The sequence below is a fragment of the Salvelinus alpinus genome, chromosome 15 (genome assembly GCF_045679555.1).
Source record: "Salvelinus alpinus chromosome 15, SLU_Salpinus.1, whole genome shotgun sequence".
Taxonomy (NCBI): domain Eukaryota; kingdom Metazoa; phylum Chordata; class Actinopteri; order Salmoniformes; family Salmonidae; genus Salvelinus; species Salvelinus alpinus.
In genome coordinates, this window is record NC_092100.1 from 32,371,912 (window position 1) to 32,396,170 (window position 24,259).

The window sequence follows — 24,259 nt, forward strand, 5'->3', positions numbered from 1 at the left end:
GCGTTAGAGCTTGAATTCAAAATGTATTAAATATTTACATTTTTTTCACCCACCTACACATAATACCCCATAATGACAAAGCGAAAACAAGTTTTTAGAATTTTTTGCAAATTTATAGAGATACAGTCATTGTAACGCTCGTCTTCCTCCTCGTCTGAAGAGGAGCAAGGATCGGACCAAAACGCAGTGTGGGTTGAATACATAATAATTTTAATAATAATAACGAAGACGAAAATACACTTGAACAAACTACAAAATAATAAACGACGTTAACAGACCTGAACTTGAGAACACATAAAACAATGAACGCACGAACAGGAACCAACGAAACGAAACAGTACCGTGTGGTGAACAAACACAGACACAGCAACAATCACCCACCAACAAACAGTGAGAACAGCCTACCTTAATATGGTTCTCAATCAGAGGAAACGTAAAACACCTGCCCCTGACTGAGAACCATATCAGGCTAGTTGAATGAACCCAACATAGAAACACATAACATAGAATGCCCACCCAGCTCACGTCCTGACCAACTAAACAATACTAAACAAAGGAAATAAGGTCAGGAACGTGACAGTCATGTTTAATTTACATAATTTTTAACACCCCTGAGTCAATACTTTGTAGAAACACATTTGGCAGCGATTACAGCTGCAAGTCTTTTTGGGTAAGCCTCTAAGAGCTTTCTACACCTGGATTGTGCAACATTTGCCTATTATTCTTTTCAAAATTCTTCAAGGCCTGTCAAATTGGTTGTTGATCTTTGCTAGACAACCATTTTCAGTTCTTGCCATAGAATTTCAAGTAGATTTAAGTCAAAACTGTAACTCGCCCACTCAGGAACATTCACTGTCTTCTTGGTACATTAAGCAACTCCAGTGTATATTTGGGCTTGTGTTTTAGGTTATTGTCCTGCTGAAATGTGAATTTGTCTTCCAGTTACTGGTGGAAAGCAGACTCAACAAGGTTTTCCGCTATGATTTTGCCTGTGCATTCCATTTATTTTTTGGCCTGAAAAATTACTCAGTCCTTAACGATTACAGGCATACCCATAACATGATGCAGCCACCACTACGCTTGAAAATATTCAGGACAAAAAGTGAATTGCTTTGCCACATTTCTTTAAAGTATTACTACTTTAGTGCGTTGTTGGAAACAGGATGCATGTTTTGGTTTATTTTTATTCTGTACAGGCTTCCTTCTTTTAACCCTGTCAATTAGGTTAGTATTGTGGAGAAACTACAGTACAATGTTGTTGATCCATCCTCAGTTTTCTCCTATCACAGCCATTAAACTCTGTAACTGTTTTAAAGTAACCATTGGCCTCATGGTGATCCCTGAGTGGTTTCCTTCCTTTCCGGCAACTGAGTTAGGAAGGATGCCTGTATCTTTGTAGTGACAGGGTGTATTTATACACCATCCAAAGTGTAATGTTTGTTTCTTTGTTTTTTTATTGTTTTTTGGGGGAGGGGGGGATTCAAAAATACAATCTACCTGCAGTGAAGCCGCTCAACATTTACATTACATTCAGTCATCTAACAGATTCCCATCCGGAGCGACCCACAGAAGCAACCAGGGTCAACGCCCTGTTTAAGGGCACATCGACAGATCTCCCACAAGGTCAAAAACGGGGATCTGAACCAGCGACCTATCAGCCACCGGCCCAAGCTCCCAACCACCAGGCCACCAGCCCTCCAAGATCCTCCCAACAACCAACAAAATGAACAAAAGACAAAAAAGACAAAGAGAAAGGAAAACAGAAAAAAATGCAAAAAACAAAAGATATCAAGGACAACAAAAATCATAACAGCAAGGCCAACTGAATACATTTGAGTGCATGTATGGTGCATGTAAGAGAAATTAATAACTTCACCATGCTTAAAGGGATATTCCAATGACTGCTTTTTTATTTTGGCCCATCTACCAATAGGTGCCCTTCTTTGGATGGGTCCCTGAGGGACCTTATAGATAATTGTATGTGTGGAGTAGAGATGAGGAAGTCATTCAAAAATCATGTCAAACACTATTATTGCACACAGTGTGAGTCCATGCAACTTATTATGTGACTTGTTAAGCACATTTTTACTCCTGAACTTATTTTGACTTTCAAAAAACATAATTCCACTTTGACAAAAATCTCAATGTAATCAATTTAAAATTTGGGCTGTAACACAACAAAAGTCAAGGGTTGTGAATACTTTCTGAGGGCACTGTATCTGTGTAGTCGCAGGGCTTTCCAACCCTGTTCCTGGATAGCTACCGTCCTGTAGTGTTTTTGCTCCAACCCTAATCTAGCGCACCAGATTCTAATATAGCTGGTTGATAAACTGAATCAGGTTAGTTACAACTGGAGTAAGATTGAAAACCTACAGGAGGGTAGCGCTCCAGGAACAGGTTTGGAGAGCTCTGATGTAGTGTATTGTATAAAAGGAGACAGACAATAGAGAGACAACCAGAAATTAAGAGCCCATTACAAGCGGTAAATTTTATTATGGGATAACAGCACATAAAGCACATCTAAAATCGATGTGTCCAATGCACTTTTAATAAAGGTAATATTAAAGGTACAGTTTCTAAGTACAATATAACAACATTCATATTAGAATGGAAAGTATTTAAAAGACAACATTACATTTCTTATTTTTCTTTACACCCGTATGTACAAAATGAATCAAAATACTTATTTCCATATTTAAGAATCAGACAAGAAGGAGCAAAACTACTTTTGTGAATAGACTACCTGCTAAAGAGAATTCAAAAGAGCTGGATAAAAAGGTACATGATCATCTGTTCCCATCATAAGTAGCAAACATGTGACTTAAAAATTTGTGACAACCACATACCGGTTTCTGCTTTCTACAGTTCATACTGCTTTCACAAGGAGAAATATCCCACCCACACTCGAGCCATCATATTAAGTTATCCTAACCCCTTGAGCTTACATTAAACACAGAACATTAAAGAAATTCAGATGTGTTGTATGCATCTTTTGCATACACATATGAATATTTGAAATACAATGCATTAGTCAATTATCTGTTCTCAATAAAGAAATCATCATTTTATGATCACAAAACAAAGTGAAAAACATCAACGTGGATTGTCCATTTTTTTGTAAAATCCAGAACCTGGATCAGCAGGTCATCTTTTATGCAATATTGTCAGCCAGAATGTACTTCATCGATTTGACAATTTTACATTACTACATCCTTCCCAGTTATGCTACTCAGACAAGAGGGAGAAACGTATTTATATAATCTGAATATCTAACATGGTGCCTTAAATAAACAAGAAAATGTGTAATTTATAAAGACAGAATATGAAAAATGTAGTAACACATAGGTGACAGAGTTAACCTACGTGCAAATACATTGTCAGCTGAGTACATGTTTGGAAAACAAAAACAATAACAATTGAATACCATTTATGCATCCTGTAACACTGAGAGGCACTCAGTGTAGTACATTGTGTATTATTGCAAGCACATTCTGGCTGATATTTGCTACTGAGTGAAAAGAAGAAAAAAAAGGTTACAAAAAATGTCTAACCTCTAACGGTGATCTTTTTCAGGTACATTTTTTCTAATAACACAACGGTGGTGCCAAGGGTCTAAACTGGTCTAAACTGGTCTAAAAGAAAAACACTGTTTCAGGGCAGACTAACTTTGAAATAAGGAAGCCATAAAATGGCTGTTTTAAATGGACAATAGCACAGTACTTTCCTATGTAAAGTAAAGTACTACACAGCTTAAAGAGGTAAATACTCCGCATTTGCAAATATGACCAGCTACAGCCTCAGCAAGTGTTTTTTTACAATCAGAACAAAGAAAAACAATACTGCTGTTTTAGCCTTTTTTTTCCAGAAATCAGTAGAGCAACCTTAAATAATAACCTGTTCATTAGTAGATACTGGTTTTGATAATCATTTTTAAGTGAGAAGGAAATAAGAGCCTTATCCCAGGACTAGCACACTGATACAGGTACTGTACTGGCTGGGTTTTGAAGTAAATTTACCACTATCATAATCATTATCATTACCATGATTATTTATTGTCCTAATATCAATAATGCACCAATACTTTATGAAATGAATGGACTAATAGGGTGGCCAAGTCTAGGAATCAAGACTTTGTCCACAAAATGAACTTACCTAGCACCACACATCAAGATAACACAAAATAAATGTTGGCACACCCTACCACTATCAATCTAATCCTAAAGGAGAGAAGCATACTAAAATCTGAGAAATTGTACAGCATGGTGTATTTGATAAACATATAAATATTTGTAGGCCTTAGTAGCAGTATTTTCTCCTTACCTATAAAGACAGAAGTTACAAAGTTACCTTTATACATGTGATCAATAATAACATTAAATATTGTGGATTAAAAGCTGAGGATGAGGGAAAGAGAGAGAGAGAAAGAGAAATGAAGATATACAGTTTACAGGCCATATGAGGTTTTATCCTCCATCTGGGAACAGAACCAATCAAATATACTGATTAAACAATATAACAACCAGAACCAAATAACACAAATTAAAACAAAAACAAAAGTGATAAATAAGAGGTGTATTTACATGCAGATGTCCAAAGCCTATGCACAAAATTAAAATAATGCACCACATATTATTGCTTGACATTCGATTATGGCTAGAAGTTTTTTTTCTCAATTTTCCATTTTTACTATATTCTAAAATGTTTGTTTTTTTTATCTTAAAACTGTATTAGTTGTGCTTTGGAAAATGAGAGTATTGTTAAAATGCAATTCAACTGACTGATAGATCTGGGTAACACTTCAATACAGCACAGTTGTAAGCATGACATCACACATACCTTTACAATCTATATTCTATGGCAAATAAATAGGAGTCCCATGATTCCTAGGCAGTCAAATCATCTCAAGATAACATGTATGACATGCAGGATGGTGTGTTGTTCCCTGTCAACTTGTCTCTTTTTCTACCAATTACTCTGCACTGAACACATCATGAGACTGAGTGGTTAGTCATTTGCTCCTGTGCGCTTTGAAGGACTATAAATTGTAAAGAGGTATTATGTCATGCTTATAACACTTAAACCCTATACGGGATGGAACAATCTCTGTGTTACCGAATCCAGGGAAAGCCAAGACCTACCAGACTCCTCATTCACATAACGCTTTTCCTCTTAGTTTATTAAAGCCTTGTCTGGGGTTTATCTTATGCACACAGTGAGTACACAAACACACATACACACACACACTATTGCTTGTTTACACGAGTGACACAGAGAGCAGAGACATAAGGACCATAAGGTGTTATTCACATTGATAGACTAGCAGACTCAGCAGCAATCCTTTGCTAAATATGTCTAAAATGAAAGCATGCAGGATGATGTATCCCTCCACGCCATGTGGGTGCAGAGATGTTTGTTGAAACTGTGACAGACACAATGCCTCTGATCATTTCCCATTGTCAAATCATTATTGCTATCAAACTGTACACAAACACAGCTTAAAAGGAGGACATAACAACACAGGGAACAGACCTATAATTCAGGAGACAGAGAATGACATCTGTGTTTCAGGAAATGGGATTCCACTCCAGTGGCTACCTGGCAGAAACCTATAATCGTTACTTACACACAGCTACCAAATAGTTATTGGCTGAGAATATGCTAGGGGGCAAGCGTAGAAAAAGTAAAGATTTGACTGACTTAGTGAAAAGAAGGTACAGTACTGCATGTCCAATGTGCTACGAAAAAGTTAACCTGCCTCCTATAATAAATCGAGAGCCGTCAAAGAGTATGAGAAGCTCATAAATGAATGAAATTTCAAAGCATACGCTATGCATACATTATGTCCAGAGGAAAGAGACCTGCTTCCCCGGTCTGTCTGTTTGTCTGTATGTTACCTCCCTGAGCTTCCATGTCTCTCTCACTGGGCCACAGGGCAGGCCCGCTATCACCTGGATTGTCAATCACTGTTTGAGACAGACTGGGTTTCATTGGTTGAAACAGACTGGGTTTCACTGGTTGGGAGTAGAGGCTACTGGTGGTCACCCAGGCCCTTATTTAAGCACAGCATTAATACAGCCTAAAGAAGAGATATTTTATATTGCGTAAGTATATTTGGTTTATCTAACACAGGGTAATCATAATAATACGTTTGTGACAATGGCCCTGGTGACATTGGAGTCCACACGAAGAACGTTATCATTGGAATTGTATCCAATAGAAATATAGTGTAGATAAAATAATAACTATTCTGTATGGCCAATGGGAAAACTGACTGTAAACATGGAAAAAATAAAGTTTGTTTTTGTTATGAGCTTGACTTTTAGTTCTGGTGCTTAGCCAACAGCCCCTTAAGTACTTTACATCAGCAATGGAAAATACTACTCAGTAATGAATTTCACATGTTCTTCTTAACCACTTAATATTGAACATCCCTGAACAAAACATAAACTAAACCTAATGAGGACCAACAACACAAGAGATCAAATTTCAAACAGAAAGCGTAAAATAACTCTTCCCTGAGGGGTGACAGCACAAGATTCTCTGGCTTGGACAAATTTCACGGCAGAGGAATGATCGTGTGCAAAAAAATAAAATAACACTATGGTGAGGGTTGTGTCTAAACTGCACCCATGCTGTTATGGGTTATCTAAAGGGATATCAGGATTAAATGGGAATTCTCTACAAGCCACCACTGACTTTTCTGGAATGTCAGAACAATTCATTCTATATTATGGACATGTAAACGGCAAAGCAGGAGCAACAACTACTATATGGCACATCCAGGGGGTGTTCTACCACTTCTCTACCACACTGACAAGAAAGACACACGCAACAAAACCACAACAACAAAGCATTCTGAAAATAGCACTTGTTCTACCATTGTCATGTTTCTCTACTAGTCATACAAACAGCTTCTCTAATTATTGCGGGAATATAGTAGGTACTACCTGACTTCTCTTTCTCTCCCCCTCTCTTTGAGTTTAATTCACTCTACATGTTACAAAAATAGAAGCTTTACTACCAGACAAGGCTTTGAATATTACATCTCCTTCTTCCTCCTTTCCTTTTCTGTCCCATAACAAATGGCATAGCTTGGCTGAGGTCTTGGGGAAGAGGCAGTCACAGTCACTCCTCCACACTGATAACACAAACACACTAACGTGTAAGGGTAAACAGAAGGATCAACAGATGGTCAGAGGCCTGTGTGGACCACTCTCTAATCGGCATTGTACTGTATTTCAAAAGTTCTCTATCACATGGCCTTCTGTGTCTCTACTTTCCACTAGATGGAGATGTTGGATTGAGCAGAAACATCTTCAGAATGATCAATTCAGCCCAGGTTTATTGTGCATGTGTGCTTTTGTTTGAGAGTGCATGCATGTGTGTCGGGGGTGTTAAACTAATAGGTGATGGAGTGAATGTGACTTGCCTCTCCAGAACATACCACCCTAGCAATCTCACAGCCAAACCCAAACTAGCCAAAACAAACCCACACCCAGAACAGCATTGTCTGCAGCTCTCAGGACAAGCCTCTGTGACCATGGTTCAACTGGTATTTCTTGTGCACATGCAACACATCACTAGGTAATATACAAGTCTTAAATTAAAGAAAGGTGCAAATAAAAGTGCCTTATCAATTCAACAATTAAGAATTGTCTAACTACTAATATCATACATTATATTTAAAATAGAATCTATAAACATTACTTTTTTCTGTATAGTAAGTACTTATACGTATACCCTGTAGTACATTATAAAACAGGTGGAATGGACCCTTATCGTTGTGGCGGTGCCCTATGTTTCTCCAGGGTATCTGTCCACACAATGATTAATAGCAGATGGCCTTACATGATTTCACTAAGCAACCATGGTGGATGGAGTCTGACAGCTAAAATCATTGCGTTTTGACTAGAATTACCAGAATTCTACTTTTCTTTTTAGATGATTGTCCATAGAGAGGTGCCGTTTACATTGCCTCTCACTGAAGGAGCCCCTCTCAAAGTCGCTGCGAGTTCTCATTCTAAACACTGCATTCCAAACATACAACTAAACACAAGAGAACAGGGGCTGAACTTGACCAGGACATGCACATTAGCAGCAATGAATTTCCATTTGTGATTCTCACAGAAGCTTTACCAAGGATTAATGGAGGATTAACATGCCCTGGCAGCTATCTTCGTTGGTGTATATGATACAGGTTAGATTGAAACTGTATTCCAATGCAATGAGACATGGGACATTGAAGCTCCAGAGGAGAAGTGGAGAGCCAGATCGTTGGTTGCTGAGGAGAATTTTAGGTTAGGCATGTGCACAGACATATTCAATAATTTTCTCCATACAATAAATTATCTTTTGTGGAAACAAGTCAAAACAATGAGTGCTAACCAGTGTGAGACATCCTGGGAACATGCTGGAATGATGTGCATGAGAGGGTCAAGTTCATCCAAAGAGAAAGCATTGTCTCCAACTTTTCTTCATGTCCCCTGGGCTTAGAGTCCCACCTGGGTTCTAAACGGAGACAACTAAACCCAGTGAAATAAACAGACAGAATCAAACCCCCCCCAACCCTCCCCTCAAGAAAGAAAAATAAAGAAAAGTGTGCAGCGTGCCGTCCGTCCTGGTTTGTGCAGGGCACCGTTAAAGTGTCTCAGATTCATGCTCCCTATGACATTCCCCGCGTGGCCACACTGGCACCTGGCAAGGCTACTGGCTACCCGTCAATGGGCATGGACTGCTCAAAGTCCGATCCGAAGAGCTCCTTGTATAACGGGGGAAAGTGGGAACGCACAATGTCTGGGTATATTGCTTTGAAAGCCGTCAGCTTCTCTGTATGCCTGCTGCACAGCGCTCGCAGTGTTGACACTTTGCATATCAACTGTGTGAGAAAGGAAAAGAGACAGGCTGTTATTTAGATTCACAGTAAGGCAAGGACATGGAGATACGCTGAAGAAAAACATCTCTAAATTCACTTTCACACAGGGGCAAACAGACTAGTAAATATTGGTACAGGCACTCAAGCAGGGGAAATCTTGACACTTCTTATGGAGCTTGCATGCCATTGTTACATATCTTCTCATCTCTGCTCAAAAATATGAACTTAGTTTAGCTTGTGTATGCTGCCAACCATGAAATCTACTGCTTGATTTTCATACAATAATGGATCACTGTAAACAATCTTTTTCAGAGTTCAGGAGAGGTTTCGATAATCCAGCTGAGTTCAGGTCTTTATAGTGTCCCTTATAGATGACAGATATAGTTAGAGTAGGTGTATGGGTGTGAGGTGTACCTTGGTGAGTATGCCATCCTCTCTGTGGTTCTTCTGCAGGACATGCTGCAGTGCCAGCTGGATCTTCTGCTGGAGTTTCTCCACCTTCACCTTCTCCTGGAGCCAGGACCGGTCTACACAGAGAAGAAGAAACACACTCCATTATCAGCACTGCAATGTTTACAGAATCTACAGTGGATGAATACACTGAGTGTACCAAACATTAGGAACACCTTCCGAATGGCTCACATCAACACCATTATCCCAGAAACCCTAGACTCACTCCAATTCGCATACCGCCCCAACAGATGATGCAATCTCAATTGCACGCCACACTGCCCTTTTCCACCAGGACAAAAGGAACACCTATGCGAGAATGCTGTTCATTGACTACAGCTCAGCATTCCCCGCAAAGCTCATCACTAAGCTAAGGACCCTGGGACTAAACACCTCCCTCTGCAATTGAATCCTGGACTTCCTGACGGGTCGCGCCCAGGTAGTAAGAGTAGGCAACAACACATCTGCCACGCTGATCCTCAACAAGGAGGCCCCTCAGGGGTGCGTGCTTAGTCCCCACCTGTACTCCATGTTCACCCACGACTGCGTGGCCAAGCACAACCCCAACACCTTCATTAAGTTTGCTGACAACACAACGTGGTAGGCCTGATCACCGACAACGATGAGACAGTCTACAGTGGCTTGAGAAAGTATTCACCCCCCTTGGCATTTTTCCTATTCTGTTGCCTTACAACCTGGAATTCAAATGTATTTCTTGGGGGGTTTGTATCATTGATTTACACAATATGCCTATCACTTTGAAGATGCAAAATCCTTTTTATTGTAAAAGAAAACAAGAAATAATAAGAAAAAAACAGAAGACATGAGCGTGCCTAACTATTCACCCCCCCAAAGTCAATACTTTGTAGAGCCAACTTTTGCAGCAATTACAGCTGCAAGTCTCTTGGGGTATGTCTCTGTAAGCTTGGCACATCTAGCCATTGGGACTTTTGCCCATTCTTCAAGGCAAAACTGCTCCAGCTCCTTCAAGTTGGATGGGTTCCGCTGGTGTACAGCAATCTTTAAGTCATACCACAGATTCTCAATTGGATTGAGGTCTGGGCTTTGACTAGGCCATTCCAAGACATTTAATGTTTCCCCTTAAACCACTCAAACGTTTCTTTAGCAGTATGCTTAGTGTCATTGTCCTGCTGGAAGGTGAACCTCCGTCCCAGTCTCAAATCTCTGGACGACTGAAACAGGCTTCCCTCAAGAATTTCCCTGTATTTACCACTATCCATCATTCCTTCAATTCTGACCAGTTTCCCAGTCCCTGCCGATGAAAAACATCATCACAGCATGATGCTGCCACCACCATGCTTCACTGTGGGGACGGTGTTCTCGGGGTGAAGAGAGGTGTTGGGTTTGCACCAGACATAGCGTTTTCCTTGATGTCCAAAAAGCTACATTTCTGTCTCATCTGACCAGAGTACCTTCTTCTACATGTTTGGGGAGTCTCCCACATGCCTTTTGGCAAACACCAAACGTGTTTGCTTATTTTTTTCTTTAAGCAATGGCTTTTTTTCTGGTCACTCTTCCGTAAAGCCCAGCTCTGTGGAGTGTACGGCTTAAAGTGGTCCTATGGACAGATACTCCAATCTCCACTGTGGAGCTTTGCAGCTCCTTCAGGGTTATCTTTGGTCTCTTTGTTGCTTCTCTGATTAATGCCCTCTTTGCCTGGTGGGCAGCCCTCACGTGGCAGCTTTGTTGTGGTGCCATATTCTTTCCATTTTTTAATAATGGATCTAATGGTTCTCCGAGGGATGTTCAAAGTTTCTGATATTTTTTTTATAACCAGCATTCTGAGCGGTTGCATCACTGCCTGGTATGGCAACTGCTCGGCATTCGACCGTAAGGCGCTACAAAAGGTAGTGCGTACGGCTCAATACATCACTGGGGCCAACCAGGACCTCTATACTAGGCGGTGTCAGAGGAAGGCCCAAAAAATTGTCAAAGACTCCAGTCACCCAAGTCATAGACTGTTCTCTCTGCTACTGCATGGCACGCGGTACCAGACCACCAAGTCTAGGTCCAAAAGGCTCCTTAACAGCTTCTACTCCCAAGCCATAAGACTGCTGAGCAATTAATCAAATGGCTACTCGGGACTATTTACATTGACACCCCCCCTTGTTTTTACACTGCTGCTACTCGCTGTTCATTCTCTACTTTACCCCTACCTACATGTACAAATTACCTCAATTACCTCGACTAACCTGAATCCCCGCACATTGACTCGGTACCGGTATTCCCGGTATATAGCCTTGTTATTGTTATTTTATTGTGTTACATATTTACTAAATAAACGAAAGTAAAAAAAAGTATTTTCTTCAAACTGCATTGTTGGTTAAGGGCTTGTAAGTAAGTATTTCACGGTAAGATCTACACCTGTTGTATTCGGCACCCGTTGAAAAACAACATTTTATTTTATTTTATATTGAGTTGCACCCACTTTTGCCCTCGTCGGGGCATGGGCTCTATAAGGTGTCGAATGCGTTCCACAGGGATGCTGGCCCATATTGACTCCAATGCTTCCCACAGTTGTGTCTAGTTGGTTGGATATCTTTTGGGTGGTGGATCATTCTTGATGTACAAGGGAAACTGCGTTGCAGTTCTTGACACAAACCGGTTCGCCTGGCACCTACTACCATACCCCTTTCAAAGGCAATTAAGTCTTTCGCTCTGAATGGCACAATGTTTAAAAATCATTCTTTAACCTGTCTCCCCCCCTTCATCTACACTGATTTAAGTGGATTTAACAAACAAAAAGGGATCGTAACTTTCATCTGGATTCACCTGGTCAGTCTATGTCATGGAAAGAGCAGGTGTCCTTAATGTTTTGTCAACTCAGTGTATGTTGTACTCAGCAACACTCAGTAATCAGTTATACTGATTTCTAACTTCTGTGTCTAATTGAGGGACATGCTAGATGGATGGTGTTCAATGAAATGCTGTTTGGAGTAGTTTCAGGGCAAGACGGTACATAAGAGACCCTGCAGTGTGTATCTGCAAATCTGTAATTTGTTGTACTGCGAACGACACCTACCTGCAGACATCAACACGAACGCGGAGAACAGGGCGATCTCATCCTCAGACAGGTGCATAGAACACAAGTTCTTCCCAAACTCGAAGACGGAGCTGATCAAGTCGTCACAGCCTGCCACAGCAAAGGACACAGACACAGAGACAGAGGGTTGGGGATGAGGGTGAGGCAGACCAAAGAGCAAGTCACACTCTTGATCTTTATTGGGAGAGAGGCACACAGGCAGAGAGGGGAGAGGTGCAGTGCACTGACAGCACAGGGGAGCGTCTGAGGCGGAACAAGCAATGCTTTTACTGACTTTTCCCTCCCCGACTAGTCCCATTCTGGCAGTTGGGTGGAATTACGCAACCTGGAATGAGGTCACAAATGAGTCTTTTAGTTAGATCAATTATTGGGGATTGTGAGAGACAGGCTAATGCCAGTGCAACTCTGGAGCTCCATCACTCTGCTGCCTCCCCTGTTCCGGCCCCGAGCCTCTCCATTCTGGAGCACTGTCTGTCTGACTGACTGACTGAGGACACTGGAAGGCTTGTTAGGGAAGCCACATTCAAGACACTGAATAGCACAGCATTGTTCCTCTTCAGTCTTGCACACATGCACGAACGTGCATGCACAACACACACACAGACAGACCGGTTTATGCATTCACACTATGCTTTCACACCGCTGCTAGGACACATTAATTTCCTCCAAAGGCATTTGGATGCACGGGAGAATGCACTGTAGAGAGTCTTAGTAATGTCATGGCATTCAAAAGCAAATGCTATTTGCTTCCACCTGAGATATTCTATGGCTGACTTTCAATGATGGTTTTGATATAACTCTCCCAAAGGGCATTCAATCTGGCTTTATTTATTGCAGCCTAACAGGAGTTATATGGAGCAGCAGTGATTCAGTAAGAACGTTATTCCGCCATATGTATCCACTGGGGAGAGGAGAGAGCCAGGTGAGGCAAGGATGAGTTCTCAGTGTTAGCTTCCTGGCTCTCATTACAACTTTGTCTGTTTATAAAGCAATGCAAGCTTGTGCAAATAAGTGCTACACACACACAAGCTCACATTTGCAGACACACTTGCGCACACACACGCACACACACGCACAGCATTGGACACTTGCAGCACTTACCTAATGACTTAAACACATCGGGCCCAGCATACTTTCCATCGAAATAGACTGTGTTGTTTTGAGAGTCGAAGGCACGGCACATTCTCACAAACACAACCTCCAAAGAGCCTGCAGAGGAGACAGAAATACCATAATGCTAAATCTGGGTTCTTCTCTTCCACAGATCCAGTTAGAGTTGCCAGTCTTGCATCACTATATGCAATATTTGATCGTTTTTCCTCCTTCATTTGTGTGTTATACCCCTGATTCCTTTTAAACAGAAACCCATGACATAAAAGACTGGAACGAGTAATAACATTACACTTATATACTGAAAATTGTAACCCCAATAAAAAAGGATAGTGAAACACAATGCTGTATATGGCTCTGCTGTGTGGGACTGGATTGGAGGGTAAAAGAGGTGTAATAGAAAACATTACTGCACTTTATGAGATGGCACTGGTTTAAAATGCCACGTTAGACAAGAATTCTCTGTCACCATTTCCTTATTAATATTGGCAATGCTAATGCAAATAAAAACCCAGGGAAAACTGAGATATATACCCATGGGAGCCGGATGGGTTTGTTTATTTCTTTGTGTACGTATGTGTGTGTGTTTTTGTTTGTGTGCATTGAGAAGCTATTAGTTTGGGCAGATATCATCAACGGCAGAGCAGAGAGAGGAGGCAGCCTTCATGATAGCTTGTCTCAGCTCAGCAACACTGTAGTCCCTTTAATGCCTATACGCCTGAATACTGTTATTCTGTAATGAGCAGAGAGACAGAGACATAGAGGGACAGAGACACAGAAGGAAAGAGACACAGATGAGCTGTGGAACAGAGGGACAGAGGAACAGAGGGAGAAAGCAAGCAGGGTGGAGCCTCCTGGCTCTGTGACACACACAGTCAGTATGTGAGGGAGGCTTTGTATAGTCAGGTCAGCTATGCCCTTGTGACAACGCCTGAGGGGGGTGAAGGGGGATGTGGGAGAGAGACGGCAGTGGGCCGTGTTGACGGGCTGTCATACCTGCTTTCAGAAGCACTATCTGATCGTTCTGACACAGCTCCATGAAGCCATCGATGCGCTTGGCAAACTCCACCACGTACTGGATGGCCTCTGTGATTTTGATAGCACACAGCTGCCACATGACCTCCCGGGGCTAGGGGGAATGAGAGAGAAAAGGCTTATCTGGTGTAGAAAAGGATGGGATGGAATTACCTAGTTGGGTCGTTCCACAAAATGACTCCCTTTTGGGTAGTGTAACTTGAAGAGCACATGTTTAACGTAATAAAAAAACATGTTGTTTTCCCATCTTAAGAGGTTAAATAAAATAAATGACTATAGTTAGTGCCTATTGAGTGTCAAATAAAGGGGAATGGAAGCTTGTTGTGTGCAACAGGGAGGTGCAATTGAACGCTTCAAAAAATATTTTCAATTGTTAAAACATTTCTAGCCTGTCTATCTATGGGTAACAGGTTTGACGTGTTCTTTTTTATTTTAACCTTTGTTTAACTAGGCTAGTCAATTCTTATTTACAATGATGGCCTACCGGGGAACAGTGGGTTAACTGCCTTGCTCAGGGCCCGGGGAACAGTGGGTTAACTGCCTTGTTCTGCTCGAACCGCCCCGTTTTCCACCACAAAATGTCAAAAAAGAGTAGAACCAGCTCACCTGCTTTTACACTATGATTTGACTATCAGATCTTCAATGTTTATTTTGAAAAAATACTGTATTTAAAAAGGAATAGTTGTACAAGAGTTCAGTTCACATACTGTAACAGGGTTGACCTTAAAATGAGGGACAGATTTTTTGCACCTTAAAATGTATCACTAATCACATGAAATAAATAATCTTCAGAAAGGACTTTGTCAAACCAACAAAATACAATGATGGTGAAAACGTGGAGAAATGTTTGGGATAATCTTCCTAGAAGTCACAGAAGGCGCACAGAGGGAAATGTCAAAATGCTGAATTTTGGCATTTAGCAAGTCTTCATTCATATGAAAAACCTGATTTATTGAATTTTCCATATGGTCTATATTAAAGGGCACTTTGTTTAAAATAACGGGCATTTAAAATTCAATATGAGTGCACGATTTCTACTTAATATACCTGTATATACACTGAGTGTACAAAACATTAAGAACACCTTCCTAATATTGAGCTGCATCCCCCTTCCAAGGTGTTGAAAGCATTACACAGGGATGCTGGCCCATGTTGACGCCAATGCTTTCCACAATTGTGTAAAGTTGGCTGGATGTCCTTGGTGGATCATTCTTGATACACACAGGAAATTGATAAGTGTGAAAAACCCAGCAGCTTTGCAGTTCTTGACACAAACCGGTGTGCCTGGCACCTCCTACCATACCCAGTTCAAAGTAACTTAAATCTTTTGTCTTGCCCATTCACTCTCTGAATGGCACACATACATGTCTCAATTGTCTCAAGGCTTCAAAAGTATTATTTAACCTGTTTCTTCCCCTTAATCTACATTAAATAAAGTGGCTTTAACAGTTGACATCAATAAGGGATCATAGCTTTCACCTGGTCAGTCTATGTTATGGAAAGAGCAGGTGTTCCTAATGTTTTGTATACTCAAAGGGATGCAAAAGGGAGTCATTTTGTGGAATGGCCCAGGAGTTGTGTTGTGTTGTGTTGGCAGAACAGTGAGTACTGGTAATATGGTCGTGATACTGGTGATGGAAGGTGGAAGTTTACCATACCTTGGTCTGGTAGCTCTCCATCTCCTCCTGCAGGAAGGCCTGCCAGGTCATCTGCTGCAGCTCCTCTCTCAGGTACTGACACGTCTCCATGTGGGACTTGGAGATGTTCTGGGCCAGGTGCTCTGCAACACAACCACATAGCACAGCACAGCACATCAGAACAGTGTCAGACCTGAATGCTGCTCACAGGGAATGGGAAGACATCACAGATGAACTACACCATAGAAAAATACAATTTATTTACTGAGCTTTCAACTAGGAGGAGGAGAGTCTGGGCTTTTTTTTGACTGGGAAGAGGCTTGTTGACATTTCTTCTTACTGCCTCCAGGAAGCTCCCAGCTGAAGCTTCAGCCAAACCCAATCTAGCTGTGACCCAAACAGAGGGGGAGGTGGGGCAGTCAGCCGCACAATATTACTCATTGAAACAAAGGTCACATTTGCTCAGAGAGAAATATTGAGTATAAAAATGTAAATGGTTTTGAAAACACATCTGTTAAAAGGAGTTCCAAGGCACAGGGGAGCCTAAAAAAATGATTTCCCCAGATGAGTGCCCTGCTGGATCCTGATTGGCCCTAATTAATGGAAACTAATTACAAAAAAGAGACTATTTTAATGAGTGTTGGAGATGAGTCTCCAACCTCCTGCTATTTTAAGAAACCTTTGTGTCGTTTGCCCCACGGTTGAGTTGTTCTCCCCCCTCCTCCCGTCTCCCCCTGCTCCTCACCTAGCTCAGCCATGGACACGGTGGGGGATGTCTCTCCGTTGGTAAAGGAGCAGTAGGGGAAGAAGCCTGAGCCGGGGGCGAAGTCGCAGATGGGCTCAGGCTTGATGCCATTGATGTCCAGGCCGGACTGGTCAGGGGAGGGCTGGATGTCCAGGTAGAAGCTGCTGACTGCTGAGTCGGGCTTGCTGCCGTCAGGGGTGTGGCTGTCCATGTAGCCACTGAGGTCATCGTGGAGCTCTGTGAGGCCATTGGCCGAGAGGCCGTAGGTAGGCGTGAGTGGCTCTGCCTCACCGGGCTGCTGCTGGTGGTCACGCTGCGCCTGCTGCAGCCGGTGTTTCTGCACCTCCGCATACAGGCTGTCCCGCTGCTTCTTCGACATGCGCCCAAACTTTACCGCTGTAGGGAGAGAAAGAGGGAGAGAGCAGACACTCCTTTACTACTGAAACTGACATAACACTGGCCTGTGTCTCAAGTTTAGCCTGTCTATAACAGGTAAGGAGATGTATGTGTTTCAGTGGATATTAGCGAAACCTTAAACACTAACATCTTTATTGCATAAAAACTCCAACTCCACCAAGGGAGCAACCTACAGTAAGCCCGAATTAGTCACAGCTTACGGGCCAACTCATACCCATTTCAGACAGAAGATTTCTGTAACCTGTAAAAATATTTCAAACAGCACCTTATTTACAATTTTCTTGCAGGTATACCCTTTTCAGACATATCAGTGGGTAACTGGCAAATTGGGAGTGGTGGGGGGTGTTCAAATCAAATGTTATTGGTCACATACACATGGTTAGCAGATGTTATTGCAAGTGTAGCGAAATGCTTGTGCTTCTAGTTCCGACAGTGTAGCAATATCTAACAAGTAACATCTAACAATTCCACAACAAATACCTAATACACACAAATCTAAGTAAAGGATTAAGAATATATGAATATAAATATATGGATGAGAAATGTCAGAGCGGCATAGGCTAAGATGCAATAGATAGTATAGAATAAAGTATATACATATGAGATGAGTAATGCAAGATATGTAAACATTATTAAAGTGACATTATTAAATTGACTAGTGTTCCATTTATTAAAGTGGCGAATGATTTCAAGTCTGTACTGTATGTACTGTAGGCAGCAGCCTCTCTGTGCTAGTGATGTTAAACCATTGGGGGCGTTTTGCATTTCAAATTAGAGAGGTGTTAAACAATGGACGTGTTAATTAATTTACTGGGAAAAAAAGCTGAGAACTATTCACACAGACCTGATACCTGTATTTTGGTTACACGATTGAGAAAATGGAGGAATCATGATTAGGTCTTTAGGTTGCTTTAATTGACCATGTTTTTTTACCCCTACCCCTTACAGGTATACCAAGAAGCTGACAGAAAAACCAGGCATGGTAAAATAATGAGATCTTGGTTTGTGTATGACAGGGATATCAGATACAAGACAGGCTTTGTGTTTCACGAAGTCCTGCAGACTAAACAGAGCTGGTCATGAGAGTGAGCCCCCCCTCTCAGACAGTGTTCTGGGGACTGGCAGAGTGTCAGATGGCCCATGTGTGTGTGGACAGAGTGGAAGTGAGTGGAGCAGAGCAGAGGGGAGCGCGGTGCTGTGTGAAGGATGGAGTAACCTTGACCTGTCCTGATAGCATGTCTGTGGTCTGTGTGTGTCTTTTGCTGCCAACTTACCCCACAGCCATGCCAGTTACTAGTGGAATGTACACAGTCAATGACGTCTGTCTTGACCAGAGTTTCCAAGACTCTGACCTGGGCCCCCCTGGTTGCACATTTAGATTTTTGCCCATTGCATACACAGCTGATTCAAATAATCAAAGCTAGAATATGAGCTGGTTATTTGAATCAGCTGTGTAGAGCTGGGAAGAAGAAAAAACGTGCACCCAGTTTGGGAAACCCTGGTCTAGACCATAATTCTCTACTCTGACCCCCCTCCTCCCCCATAGACACTCACCTGTGTGTTCCCATCCCCCCGCCTCACCTGCACCAGTCCAGCACTAATGACACCTCCTAACAACCCTCTATTCATCAGACCTACTTTCTGTCACACCTGCCAACTTACCCCCACGGCCACGCCAATTACTAGTGGAACGTACACAGGCAGCGACATCACTGACGTTTGTCTAGACCACCATTTCCTACTCTAACCACATTAAGAGTGGTGTCCTTTATGATATAACAATCTGTTACATCTATCGGTAATTCAGTCAGAGCATATTCCAGTTGTTCTACTTGTCTATAATGTTCGATTCACTTTCATGGGTTGTCCTGCCTTAGAAGCATGGCTGTCCCCTCCTGTCGAGTAGACGCTGTACGTACCGTCCCGTGACATGCCCACTGCCAGACACTTCTGCAGCCGGCAGTGCTGGCAGCGGTTGCGGCTGGTGCGGTCGATCAGGCAGTTCTTCTGACGGGGGCATGAGTAGGCCGCATTGCTCTGTTGACTCCTCCTGAAGAAGCCCTAAGACCGGAGAGAGGGAGGGGGAGACCGCACTGATTATAATATTAACCACAGTGGCCCTGCTATATCCAATGACTGATTGGCTTTTATTCCTGTAAACATAAAAGGATCTTGTGTTTCACTGGGTACTTATTGAGAGTGATGAAGCCGACAATATTCATCACTATGGAGGGTACTATCGCTAAAATAAATGTACAAGAATACTGCTATGCCATTGCTTTGCAGGCTATTGTGTTCTAGTGTCAGTTGTATAAAGCGCTATGTTGTTTTATTGAAGGGGTGGTGTGTTTTAACAATGTGTACTGCAGGGGGTGGTGTGTTTGGCTATGATCGTAATGGTAGGCAGTATCTTTCTATAGTCTGGGTTATTAGTGTTGATTAACAGGGCTCCAACATGTGCGGCGCTAAAGGATGGCACACAGGATGGCACACGCACCCCGATTGGATTCCTCATCCTTTGACTTAATGAATTGATTCCGGCACATCATTAACATGCCCCACTCCACTGCTCCATACACATATGTCTTAATTAGCTGCTCATTGGCTGTTTAATTACAAGAAAACAGCTGACAGCTGCCAAGTTGCTTCATAATGGCAGCCATTACGGGAGCCAGGCTAGAACTGCTAGTGACAAGCAGCACTCTTTAATAATGCTGTGATTTATGGTCCAAACTCTTGTACTCGCACATATCATTAAATGCCTCTCTGCCTGGAGTAATTAGCAATCATTAAAGATACATTTCAGCAGCTTATTCTTCAGCGTTTTGTTTCTCCCGGCAGCTAGCTCCTGTCTGAGGGAGAGAGAGTTGAGGCGCTCTGAGGAGCAGCTGAAAGAGCCCCTGTCTCTCTGTAACACAGGAGGAGAACAGCAAAGGTGCTGCTGCCTGTCAGAGGAATACTAATGAATCGCCTGGTGACAAGCACAGGATCAAGAATACACTAGAAGCACAAGATACATTCCCCTCAACGTGAATGCCTGGTGTATTTGAAACAGTACAAAAGCTAGCTTCAATAAAAGCGGCATACAGCCAACAATCCGTTATAATTCAAAGAACTTCTTCTTTTGATGATTTTATTTCAAGAAAAACAAGCTGCAGCAGAAGGAGAAACACTGAAGCAGCATGTCCCTGGGAAGGGAGGCAGTACAAGGCAGAGGAGTCACTTTGTCCTGCTAATAGTGAGGCTCTGTGATGTCCTCTGTGTGGCTTGACCATTTTAATGACGATGCTCTCTGTGTGTTTACATTTTATAGTCTCTCGCAAGATTGTTTAAAAAGTTAGACAACATGTTCAATGGTATTTCTTTGTAAGTTTCTTCACTTTTTCTGCTTCCTGTCTCTCTCCTTTCCCCCTAACACCCACATGTTCGTTCTCTGGGAGCTTACCTTACAGCCTTCACATGTTATCACACCGTAATGGATGCCTGATGATTTGTCTCCACAGATCTTGCAGGGAATTATTTCGATTTGAGCTGGAGAGAAAAAAATATATATCAACATTTTGCTGTCACAAGTTACAGAACAACACCTTCACCTTGGATACATGCTGATACATGAAAGAGCACTGTGCTTGAAAAATATCTCATCCATTTGCTTTGAATCCTCACTTCTACACAACACAACGAGTCGTGCATGAAGGAGGCCATTTTAAGTCTTCACTGAGCCACGTGCCAACCACTGTAAACAAAGTGTCAATTTATATTGCAGGCACAAATTACATAAGGAAAAGTCACAGCGACCCACAAACCCCATTCCACTACACAGTGGCAATCCTAGCCCTATTGAATGACAGACTATTATTCTCCAGTGGAAAACATGACTTTGAAACCCGCCAAACCCAAGCAGTAAGCCCAGATTAAATCCAGTATGGCCACAAAAATGATAACATTCCTATTGGGCTGGTGAGTAGCTATATGAGGCCCAAAGAGGTGGTTGGAAGGGAAGGGGATGGAGGCTGTTGGTTGAAACAGTAGTCAAGTGCAGTAGAGTTCAGTGGGGGTGACAGTGTTCCACTGCTGACAGGCCTGTGTGTGATTTAGCGGGCACAGAGGACACAGGCATGTGGGGGCAGGTCTCATCCATCCCGGTCTCCTGTACAGGAGCAGAGCAGCACGCCACAGGGCAGCAGGACACAGAACACCCAGCCTGTGCTATACAGCTCTCATGCTTTATCACTGCGGCCTCTGACGCCACGTCTCTCTCTGCCTCGACACTAGATCTGTATCTATAATGCCAGCATCTCAGGCTGCCACCGCTACAGCACTCCGTAGCACCAGACAAACTAAGCTATCTGATCTACACGGAGGAAAGATTACAGTTGGATTCCTTCTCTATAGTGGCTCCCTACAACTGCACAGATAGCCAATCAAAGCACAGAGCACTATCAAACCGCCTTCTCTTACTTGTGCTGAAAATGTATCATTTTACTCTTCATGAGCCATTCCAACCAGTGCGTGCTATGACAAAGTAGTCTCTCCACTAGCTTTAAACACCAGGCCTAGTCCTCTTCTAGAGCGGTCTGTCTTTCAGGCCAGGGTAGACTGAAGCTCTGTATTACCTTCACATCCAATCCCTTTAAATTAATTTGATCACATCAAATGGGCCTTCACTGAGGCTCCATCCAGAGGACTCAGAGCCCATTTCATCAGCTGCCTGGGAGCGTCTGTTGTGTCATGTGGATAATGTCAGTGTCCCTGAGGCATGCCCAGAGGATGGCCGCTGATCCACTAACCCTGTACCACTTTACACACACAGTCCCTCCATTCAGGAATCTCTGTGAGCCTGCTCTCTTATCACTGGTAGAGTCAACCAGACCTTGCCCCTAGAAGCAGAATTAGCCTACATTTCAGTCAAATGAACAAAGAGAGCAGTGGCACACGCACTAGTCAGTTCTCATATGGAAAGCACCTAGATGGCTGTGTATCCTGCGGTACAATGGAGGCTAATGCACCTAGTCTGCCTAGATTAGAGGGAAAACGAACCAGGAGCCAGATTTTGACAGGCTCGCTGAGAAGGTTACTTTATAATTAATCATTATGAATGTCTGCATTGTGTCGAGTCGGTTGTTGTTTTGGTTATCTCTGTATGAACACTGGCATTAAGGGCAGTGCACTCCATTGTTTGTTTTTGTGTTCTCCCTGCATGAGCATTTGAGGTGCAGTGTGTTGCGAATTTTCAGCCTCATTACTTACATAATAAGTGAAGCGTGCAGTAATTAAAGGCCCAATGCAGCCATTTTTATATCAATACCAAATCATTTCTGGGTAACAAGCAAAAAAAAAAATTCTCAAGCAAGAATTTTGCTAGGAATGTCTGGGAGTGTTTTAAGTGGGGAAGGGAAAACTTAAAACTAACGGTTATTGGCAGATTGGTTTGGAACTATCTTTGTTATTGGTCTATTAATTAATTTACCACTTGGTGATGTCACCAGGCAAGACGCCAATGAAAACAGGCTTTTTAGAAGGTCCTGTGTAGATAGTTGCTGGTTGAAAATACAATCAGGAAATAACACTGATCACATTTTATCACACTTTTACAGACTTAGTTTCATTAGCTGTTGTACAATATGATACAAAACACAGTAAAACAGAATCTTGACTACAATGGGCCTTTAAAACTTGCTGGGATGGTGGTGGAGAAACAGGGCTGTGTTGACGGGCCCTGGCCATTGGGTGGCAGTGCAGGGCTGTCACTATGACTGTGTCTATAGCTGCCTCCTGTCCACTGAGGCCAGTTCCAAGCTCCCAGCCCCCTCTCTTGCCCACATGCTCCAGGCTCTGAGCTCCTCCAGGCTTAGGCTGCTGCTCGTTTCCCCCCCCCCCCCCTAGCTGTGAGAAGAAGCAGGGCTTGCTGGATGCTCGCTCAGGCCTGACAGAGACTGTGCCACATCAGGTGAAGGCAGAGGGAGTGGAAACGGCGGTGCGCTGGGCTAGGCTGGGCACACACACAGATGAGGATAGCTCACAAAGCCATATCTGCAGCAGCGAGGACCTGAGTGCACAAAGCCTCACCAGCTAACACCCTCTACTCCACTACTACACAAACCTCTGAATGCTCGGTGCACTCAACAGTAAAAAAGGGTTTGTCTCCAGTCTGACTAGGAGAGGCTTTGTGGTTTGCTATGTAAAAAAATAACCCAATCTAAATCTATGGTCATTTTAATGGTGAAATAAGCAGTTTTCTGGTAGAGATACATTAAGAATAAATACAGAATAATGACATCAAATAAGCCATTAAGTCACCTGTGCCATCAGTTCAAGTCAATATTTGGGTATAACTGAGCAAGCTGCCCTGATGAATGGCTGATCCTGGGGCTCCCAGTCAGACTATACTTCAAATAGTGTGAGTGGTTTAAAATGAATTCCCGCAGGGGGCGATGGTCAAACAGAAAGGCACTGTGCCTAAGTACTTCAGATCTGGGAGTCAATATCTATTGACACGAGCTGTGGTGTTAACTGCCTCTCCGTGTGAGGCAGGCAGCTGCTGGCTCTGTGTCTGGGCTTGACCAGCGCTGCTCACTGCTGCTGAACCCATTCACCGTGCCTGCCTGTCTCTCTGCCTGCCTGTCTCCATGCCTGCCTGTCTTCCTGCCTGCCTGTCTTCCTGCCTGCCTATCACCCCTGTCTCCCTGCCTGCCTGCCATGTTCCCTCACTGCCTCTGCCTCTGCCTCTGCCTGCCTCTCTGCCTGCCTGCCAGGCAGCCCTGCCGCCTGCTTAGGACATCAAAGCCAGGCACAGTGAGACGGGCAGTCATGCTAAAGCCCATCTCAGCAGCCTCCCATTACTCACAACACTGTGAGATGGCCTCCACACACAGGCCACATCAAAGAGAAGGGGGACCTGCTGAGGCACACAGATAATGTACTGTGAA

At 42.9% G+C, this 24,259-nt stretch overlaps 1 protein-coding gene across 3 annotated transcripts in view; it reads right to left on the reverse strand.

Moving 5' to 3' along the window:
* Positions 1 to 2,462: 2,462 nt before the first annotated feature.
* LOC139539930 (nuclear receptor ROR-alpha A-like) overlaps positions 2,463 to 24,259 on the reverse strand; it is a 292,848-nt gene continuing 271,051 nt past the window's right edge. For all 3 annotated transcript variants that reach the window (XM_071343340.1, XM_071343339.1, XM_071343341.1), the window contains 9 exons: positions 20,776 to 20,861; positions 19,250 to 19,391; positions 16,914 to 17,309; positions 16,190 to 16,311; positions 14,493 to 14,625; positions 13,488 to 13,595; positions 12,366 to 12,476; positions 9,287 to 9,399; positions 2,463 to 8,875 (listed from right to left, as the gene is read on the reverse strand). In XM_071343340.1, coding sequence (XP_071199441.1) covers positions 8,711 to 8,875; positions 9,287 to 9,399; positions 12,366 to 12,476; positions 13,488 to 13,595; positions 14,493 to 14,625; positions 16,190 to 16,311; positions 16,914 to 17,309; positions 19,250 to 19,391; positions 20,776 to 20,861 — 1,376 coding nt within the window. In that variant the 3' untranslated portion in view covers positions 2,463 to 8,710. The remainder of the gene's footprint in view (positions 8,876 to 9,286; positions 9,400 to 12,365; positions 12,477 to 13,487; positions 13,596 to 14,492; positions 14,626 to 16,189; positions 16,312 to 16,913; positions 17,310 to 19,249; positions 19,392 to 20,775; positions 20,862 to 24,259) is intronic.